We start from the raw sequence: 7938 nt of genomic DNA, 5'->3' as shown, positions 1-7938 counted from the left end.
GTGTATACATAAGCAGTTATAGTGACACTTAACTAGATAGAACCTTAAATTTACTACCAGTTTAGTAGTTTGGAGGATTTAACTGTCAAAATTTAAAATTGGAAGGTTAAATACAAGTGAAACCACACACCACAGTTGAGAGAGTTTAGCCGCCAAAAACTCATATTTTTTATTTTTATTTTGGAATAGTTTGTTCAAATTCTTTTTTGAACTTCCAAACTGTAGTATTTGGATTATGTATTTTAAAAAAGGTAATATGCATAAATTATATATTTTTGAGTTTGGTACGAATAACCTTTTTAATTAAAGGGATGAATGAAGTATCTAAAACCAGAAGCCATAAAAGCAATAAAACAATAAAATTAACACCAAGATATATACTAGTTCAAGTCCTATAGATCAATGTGATCTATGACTCTAATCTAATTCTGGAACCCCACCAAATCCTCTTTATTGATTGAGCATGAACATGGTACAGTACAGTCGCGATCAATTCTCTGTTGGATTCTCTCAAAGTATTTTTCTCTCACACTCTTACCTAAGAATTTTTTTTTATCTATAGAAGATTCTTCACACAAAACTTATCTCTTTTCTTTGTACCTCTCAATCTTTCTCTCTCAAGATCACCTCTCGAAACTTGTTTATCCACTTCTCCTCCAAAAGATGATAAAGTGGGTGGTATGTATAAGTTCAAGATAAAGATCCTAAAATCGGTGGCTGCCATTGTTAAGTTAGTAATGACTTAAAAAACTTAATAACCTCCTTGTAACAATATCTCCATGTTAGCACAGGACAAGACAAAGTGCTTTCGGATGGGACATACACTTGCGGGACTAAGGACCGAAGCGCATGCTGAAGGGACTTCTCGGATGGGAAAGAGCTAGCTGGAGTTGATTATTCGAAATTCCCTTCTAAGAGGAACAACTAGTCATTTGAAACTCCTTTCTGGAGGAGGACTAGCTTTTATGAAAACTACTTCAAGGTGGACATGATAAACTTTCAGAAATGCCTTTCTTTATTATTCCATGAGACTTCTTCAGGGTGGACAAGTTAGCCTACAAAACATACTTTCTAGAGACTACTAACTTTTCATAACTAGAACTAGGGGTGTTCATCCGATCCAATCCGCACTTTTTTGGTCAAACAACATCCAATCCGCACTAAGTGCGAATTTCATATTTTGGATCCAATTTGATCCGCATAAGAGTTCAAATCCAATCCAATCCCATCCGCAATAGTGCGGATTGGATCAGTTATTTTGGATCGGTTATTTTTTTAATAATAAATTGTTTAATATATTATAGAAAAAAAATTAAAAAAAGATTATTGTTTCTTAATCTCCAATAATAATCTATTTCTATCGCTGTTTATATACAAATTACACCAATATACATATATATAAATATCAATATATATATATATATATACTTATCTTTAGATTTACACTAAAATATATATGTATCTAATTACTAAAATAAATAAGCTAGTATATATATATTTAAATTTTATGTGTATGTGTCTATGTGAATAAGAATTATTTTTTTTTGTGTTTTTTATTACAAAATTAATAAAATGCACTAACTCAATATATTACTAAAAAAGATTAAGAAATTAGAAGTTTGTATTTTTTTTTAAAAAAATATATATAATTAAGTGCGGATTGGATTGGATCGGTTACTTTTTGAGGTAAAACAACATTCAATCCGCACAAGTGCGGATTTTAGATTTTTCAATTCAATCCAATCCGTACAAGTGCGGATATCCGCATTTTGCGGATTGGATCGTGCGGATTAGATTGGATCGGATACTTTGTGAACACCCCTAACTAGAACAATCAATTAAAAAAAAAATTCATTTGGAGAAACTATATTATGTATATAAAATTTGAATTATGAATAAAAATAAAGATGCATATACCAATATAGACAAAATAAAAATATTGTTCCTACTAATATTTTCCCATATATTTTTCTCAAAAAAGAAAAAAAAAAACACAAATGTATGTATATGGCCTACCAAATTCGTAATAGAAGACGTCACTTCTCAAAAGAAATCCACTGGAAGGGCTTATTTGATTTTCTTGTTTAATTTATTGAAGCCTGGGATACTGTTCCTGATTTCCTTCGGTTTCAAACTTACTATGTTGAGTATATATCTTAATAAATTAAAGTAATGGATAACAAGAAATCCACAGCTTCACAAATAATAAATAATAATAATAAATGAGATATGGAAAATCTTATAAGATGGATTATTGCACCGAAACCGAATACTAATTAAATTTACAATATTTCTGTTGAGTGTTCAGGTTAATTAATTTTTAAACTAATAACCACATTCATTTTTTACATTAAAACAACCCCAAAGGTAATTGGGAGTGGCTGTGCCATCCTACATTTTCCACTCATTACTCAACCACCTTTTCTTTCTGGGCCCGAAATAGTAAAACGACGTCGTCTCTTTCTCACCGCCTCCACCCTTGGACGTCGTCAAACCGGTTTACCCGCCACGTCATACACAAATCATATATAAACTATCTCCAATCATTAATCGCCACGTCATTACACGTTCCCCGGTTTACGTTCGTGCTTGACGTTTCGTTGTACTCTCAGTCTCAGGTTCCGGAGCCTCCTGGTCCTGGCCCGACTTCCTTTTATTCCTGCCCCGACCCGTATTCTGGGGCGGGTCGGATCGTCCGGCTTCCAGAGGAAAATTCAGAATGGCCTTCCGACCTCTCAGCTTGAATGCCGCACAGTCATAAGCTTTGGCAGCGTCCATGTCGGTGTCGAACGTCCCCAGCCAAACCCGGCTTCCTTTCCGGGTCGGGTCGCGTATTTCCGCGGCGAACTTCCCCCACGGCCTCCGTCGAACTCCCCTGTAGTGCCTTCTCTCGCCTGAGTACTCAGTCGTCGTAGTCTTCTGAGGCGAAGAATTGGACGATTCTGGCGATGATGCTAGAAGCGGGTCGGTTTCGGATTTGGGTTCCATAATTAAGTCGAGGAATTGATCTGGGTTGTCGTCGGAAACAGGGGAATAGGACTCAGATTCAGATTGAGAATATTCTTGTTTAACGGACTGGAATTGGTAAGAAGAAGAAGAAGGAGAAGAAGAAGTGGTAAATTGAGGTGAGTAATCTTCAGAAGTAGAAGTAGAAGTTACAGTGGCAATGAATGCGTCTTCAGTAGAAGTAAAGTCATCTAAGAGATATTGGCGAATAAGTTCTATAGTTGAGAATTCGTCTAAGGCTTCCATTTTTATCTTTTGGGCTACTGGCAATGCAAAAACCCTCTAAACGACCCAATATATATAGATAAATAAATGTGTGTAGATATACGTACGTACGTATACCGTATTTTATACGTGTATATATAGGTAATATTTTGTGTTGGGATAATTGTATATTATATAAGTTTGAATGAATGGATAGATGGAGAAACAGATTGTAATAAAGTCCAATCATGGTGGCATTGGGAAGGCGACATAAATTTAATGCGAAACTAAAATTTAAAGTTAGCCACCGAGGGCGCTGCCTGTTACCTTTGTAGTTTATGTTTATTATAATTATAACAATTCTTTACACCTTTTTCAGTACTATACATATATGTGATCATTTTTTTCAACTCAAAGAAAGAGACGTAAGCTTATTAATTATATTTAATAATTATAAACAATGAGAAAGAAAAGAAATAGACGTAAGCACTCCCTCACAAGGCAACAAACTCCCGCTCTATTTTGTCGTAAGTGTGTTTGACATTAGTTAACAATAAATAAACCCTTATTATAGATATTTTAAATTTGTAAAGACAAGGACAAACAAATCTTAATAATCATCAAATTAATATTTTAGTAAAAGAAAAAAACATACTTTTTTTAGAAATGTATTTTTTTTCATCTTTATATTTTGAAGCAGTTTTTTTTTTTTTTTACAAAAGTTTATATAACAATCTACCGTTAATCTAAATTCGCATATCAACTCACATAATAACTATTGAAGTAATTTAAAAATAATAAAAAAAAATATTAAAAGTGATTCTTTTATTTATTTATTTTTTTTGAAATAGAATAAATATCTATTTCGACCAAATTTTATTTAAAGTTTGGCTACAATTTTATTTAAATTTCTAGATATTATATATAATGGCGGGTCCTATAAATTAAAAGTTATATTATTATGGTACCACCGGTGATTTTTTTTTTTTTTTCATAATAGATAATTCATAATTGTGACTTTATATGTATGTATATAAAAATATATTTATTTATTATAAAAGCTTATATACGAAACGTCTCAAATAAAAGAGTCGATCAAACAAAAGTTATATAATATTAATATTATAATCAAACAACTGTAAATTTTTCTTGTTTAATTGTACGTACGTACATTAGTATATTTCACCATTCTACATTATGATTTACAGTTAGTTACTCTCCAAATCCCTCCTGAATTTCCACAACAATGGATAGACCAAGGTCTAACTCCTATCCATTTCGGAGCAGTAAGACTTGCTCTAACCCATCACAGAAGAAAAGGCTTACCAGTTTGTGCAAGAATAACATTGCTTGACACGAGAATGAGGAAGTTCCAGCATGCCTCCATCGGCACTCTAGAAGCAACACTCAATGCAGGCACAGTCATTGTCACATTCTACCCCAATTTCTGCATGTCCTTACGGGATAAACGGTTGCTAGATGCCTTGAAAGTTCAGCTGCAAATTGTGGGCATAGACCAAGATCCTGATTCCCTAGGATCCACATTACACTATCAAATGGCTTACAGGGTGCAAAATCATGCCATTGACATCTCAATTCCGGGAAGTTCAGATGCGTTGATGATAACTGTCGATACAAACCATGTACCAACATGCATTCACATTCCTCGCCAGATCACAACAGAAGAACTCCAACAAATACTTCCAACCTCATGGATCACCAACTACGAAAAGACCCAAAAGCCACTACCATCAGTTCACTCAACAGATCCCGTGTTCAAGTCCAAAAAGGATGGTTCAATCGAAATATCCTTCCCAAAGAATGAAACAACTCCAAGAGTTTTCTCAACTCAATACATGATGTCGAAAATCATCCCTGAAGCCGCAGAAATATCATCCTTCGATAAAAATGGTTCCCCTATATATGCCTTTAAATCAACTTCAGGGCACATATACTGGGACATTTTCCACTGTTCTGATTGTACAACATTCAATGAACAAGAAGAATCACCCAAAAAGAAAAGCGCTGAAAAGAAGTTAAAAGAGAATTGGGAAAATGGCCAAAAGGATATTGGCCCACTCGGTGAACCCTCAGGAAAATTTGACTACCTAGTCAAATATTCCTCCAAACCAATTCTTCACGAGGAAATTCAGCCAACGGGATGGGAATGCGATGATGATGAGCACAAGCCATTACTCCCGTGCTATAAACCAAAAAAGTCCAGACCACATCTCTTCATGCTCAAAAGTAGCAAAGACAAATTCCCACTCCCATGTAGCTTTATGGACGAGACTGGGAAAATCACTCACCAGCCAAAAGTTCTTAACCCAAACATCCGAGAAGCTGATGGTACCCTAAAGAAAATAACCCCAAATTAAGCAAATCCTCAACTGGCAAACAGAGAATATGCTGGCCCAAAACAAAACCCTCCAACAGATAGACGAGAAACTATCTACGGTTACCCACAAAGTTATTCAGATCAACGAAGTATTTTCAAAAGTCGACACCGTCATGACCAGACTTGTCTACAAAATTTCTCAAGTACATGAAGAACTACTACAGATGGCCAAATCTAAGAAAGTTCCCCAAGAAATTTTTCTTGCAAAGGAAGCAGAGCTAAAGGGTCTCAAAAGCCAGTACGTCTCCATGCAAACTCAATCTAAAGACGGACTACCTCTTACTGCAGGTCTAGACTCCACACCATGGATGTTCTCAACATTACCGAAATCAGCTCAACCGTTAGCATCTCCCCCAAAAATGGGAGACCAGATTCTTCGTCTAAAACGAATCCTAGATGAAGAAGACCAACTTAAACGAAAAAAGAAACAAGACAATCAAGGCCAATGCAGTACTCAACTCATGGTTGGGAATAGAAACGACATCACCGACATCATTCATCAACACTGTCTGAATAATCTTCCATAGATCAACCTCAACGAGGAAATAAGCAGTGATGATGAAAGTTCAGACGACGACGAGATATCATCATCACCCAGCCAATCCGATGATTGGGAAACCGATGACCAAAGTAGCAGTGATGAGGAAGCAATTCCACCGCAATTCATGACTACCAACCATACAACTGCAGCCTCGGGAGTTGAACGAGAACAAAATTTCGACCCTACAGAACCAATAATAGAAGAAGAAGAAGTGTCTTCCAAAGAGCGACATAAATCCACTAAACATCAATTTAGTGGAAAGCCCAACACATTCATGCTTGATGATCTTCCCCCAAATCAATGGAGATCTCGCTTTCAAGAATTCAGAGCATGGACCCTTCTAGAAGCACAGAAACCAAGGGCAGAGATACGAGATATATTGCTACAATTAGTATCAAGATTCACTGGGATCTTACAAGATTGGTGGCAAAGCCTTGGAGAATATAGACAGCTTCAATTTTTACAAGCATATTCCATTGAAGCAGCACTAAACCACTTGTACGTCGAATTCTGTGGACAAGACTCCCAAGTGGTCGAACGTTTCCGAGGCGAGTTTTTTAAAATGAAGTGTTGTTCAATGAAAAAAGAAGATTTAGAACTACACTTCCAGAGAATGACTAAGCGCTTTTACTTAATCGGTGGAGTCGACGACCCAAACCTTAAACAAGCATTCTTGGCATCTATCCCAGAACCACTTGGAGAAGAAACATTTCGACTCCTTTCTGCAAACAACAGGACGCTGCAAAACACAACTTTTGGAGAATTATTCCAAATGGTGATGAGAGCCCTAGACAAAATGTGCTCTCAAAACAAATTCTTACAAGAATACATGAAGCAAACAAAACAACTCGACAGAGCATGCAATCAAAAGGGTCTAACAATCAAATGTTCTACCAAAGACACATGCTCGTGCTCAAAACAGAAGGATGAAAAGAAGAAAAGCTTCAAGTACAGATCCTCAAGGAGGAAAACCCCATGGAAATTCCTTCGAAAAAAGAAAAATCCAGGAAAAACATCAAACAGATGTTTCTCATGTGGAAAAAAGGGCCACTTTGCAAAAGAATGTCCGAAAGGCAAAACTGCCAAGATGATAACGCACATAGAAGATGCCACTGGCGTATCACTCTCTGATAATGACGTAGAATCCATCTTCTCCGTTGACGATGAAATCTCCCCAAATACTATGTGCGCATTACAACTGAGTTCTGATTCCGATGATGACAGATACGGAGGGCTCTTCAGCATGCATGCGTTCCCCGCGGGCCAACCCATCCCAATTGCAAAAATGCATGTCATCCCAACCAAATACTCTCGGCCAATAAAAGTAGCTGCATTTTTTGATATGGGAGCATCATACACAATTATAAACCCAGACATCCTACCCCCCGAATTATGGAAGAAAAAGAAACAATAATTCCATGTCGCAAATAATCAAGTCCTCCGCACAGAACTAATCAGCAAACCAATAAAGCTACAATTCTTCCCCGGATGTTCCGTTGTCCACAGGGTCATTGGATCCAAACTTCCAGGAAAAGATCTCATAGTGGGATTCGACCTTTACACAAAAAAGAAAGGGCTTCGAATACTCCCACAAGGATTGGCCTACAAAAATTTCTTCACCCAATGGGAACAAATCCCGAATTATTTTCACCTGGCACCAGATGTATTCTCACCAATCAAAGAAAGGCTAATTCAAAAATCATGTGCAAACTCTCACTCAGAATTCTCAACAAAATGCAATCACTCATTACGGAAAAATGAAGAATTCTACATCGCTCTCCCATTCAAA

The 7938-nt window shown here is 36.4% G+C and overlaps 2 protein-coding genes across 2 annotated transcripts; one reads left to right on the top strand and one right to left on the bottom strand.

Annotated features, from left to right (window-relative positions):
* Positions 1 to 2230: 2230 nt before the first annotated feature.
* Positions 2231 to 3587, bottom strand: LOC115706715 (ethylene-responsive transcription factor ERF107). Its single transcript, XM_030634433.2, has one exon. The coding sequence runs from the start codon at positions 3250 to 3252 to the stop codon at positions 2578 to 2580; it is 675 nt and encodes a 224-aa protein (XP_030490293.1). The 5' UTR covers positions 3253 to 3587; the 3' UTR covers positions 2231 to 2577.
* A 2029-nt stretch (positions 3588 to 5616) lies between these two features.
* LOC133033738 (uncharacterized) lies at positions 5617 to 7563 on the top strand. Its single transcript, XM_061108807.1, has 2 exons — positions 5617 to 6072; positions 6136 to 7563. The coding sequence occupies exons 1-2, from the start codon at positions 5617 to 5619 to the stop codon at positions 7561 to 7563; spliced, it is 1884 nt and encodes a 627-aa protein (XP_060964790.1).
* Positions 7564 to 7938: the final 375 nt, after the last annotated feature.

This window comes from Cannabis sativa, chromosome 1 (assembly GCF_029168945.1).
Source record: "Cannabis sativa cultivar Pink pepper isolate KNU-18-1 chromosome 1, ASM2916894v1, whole genome shotgun sequence".
In the NCBI taxonomy this organism is placed as follows: domain Eukaryota; kingdom Viridiplantae; phylum Streptophyta; class Magnoliopsida; order Rosales; family Cannabaceae; genus Cannabis; species Cannabis sativa.
Note: the sequence above shows the minus strand (reverse complement) of the source record. Positions and strands in the feature narration are given on the sequence as shown.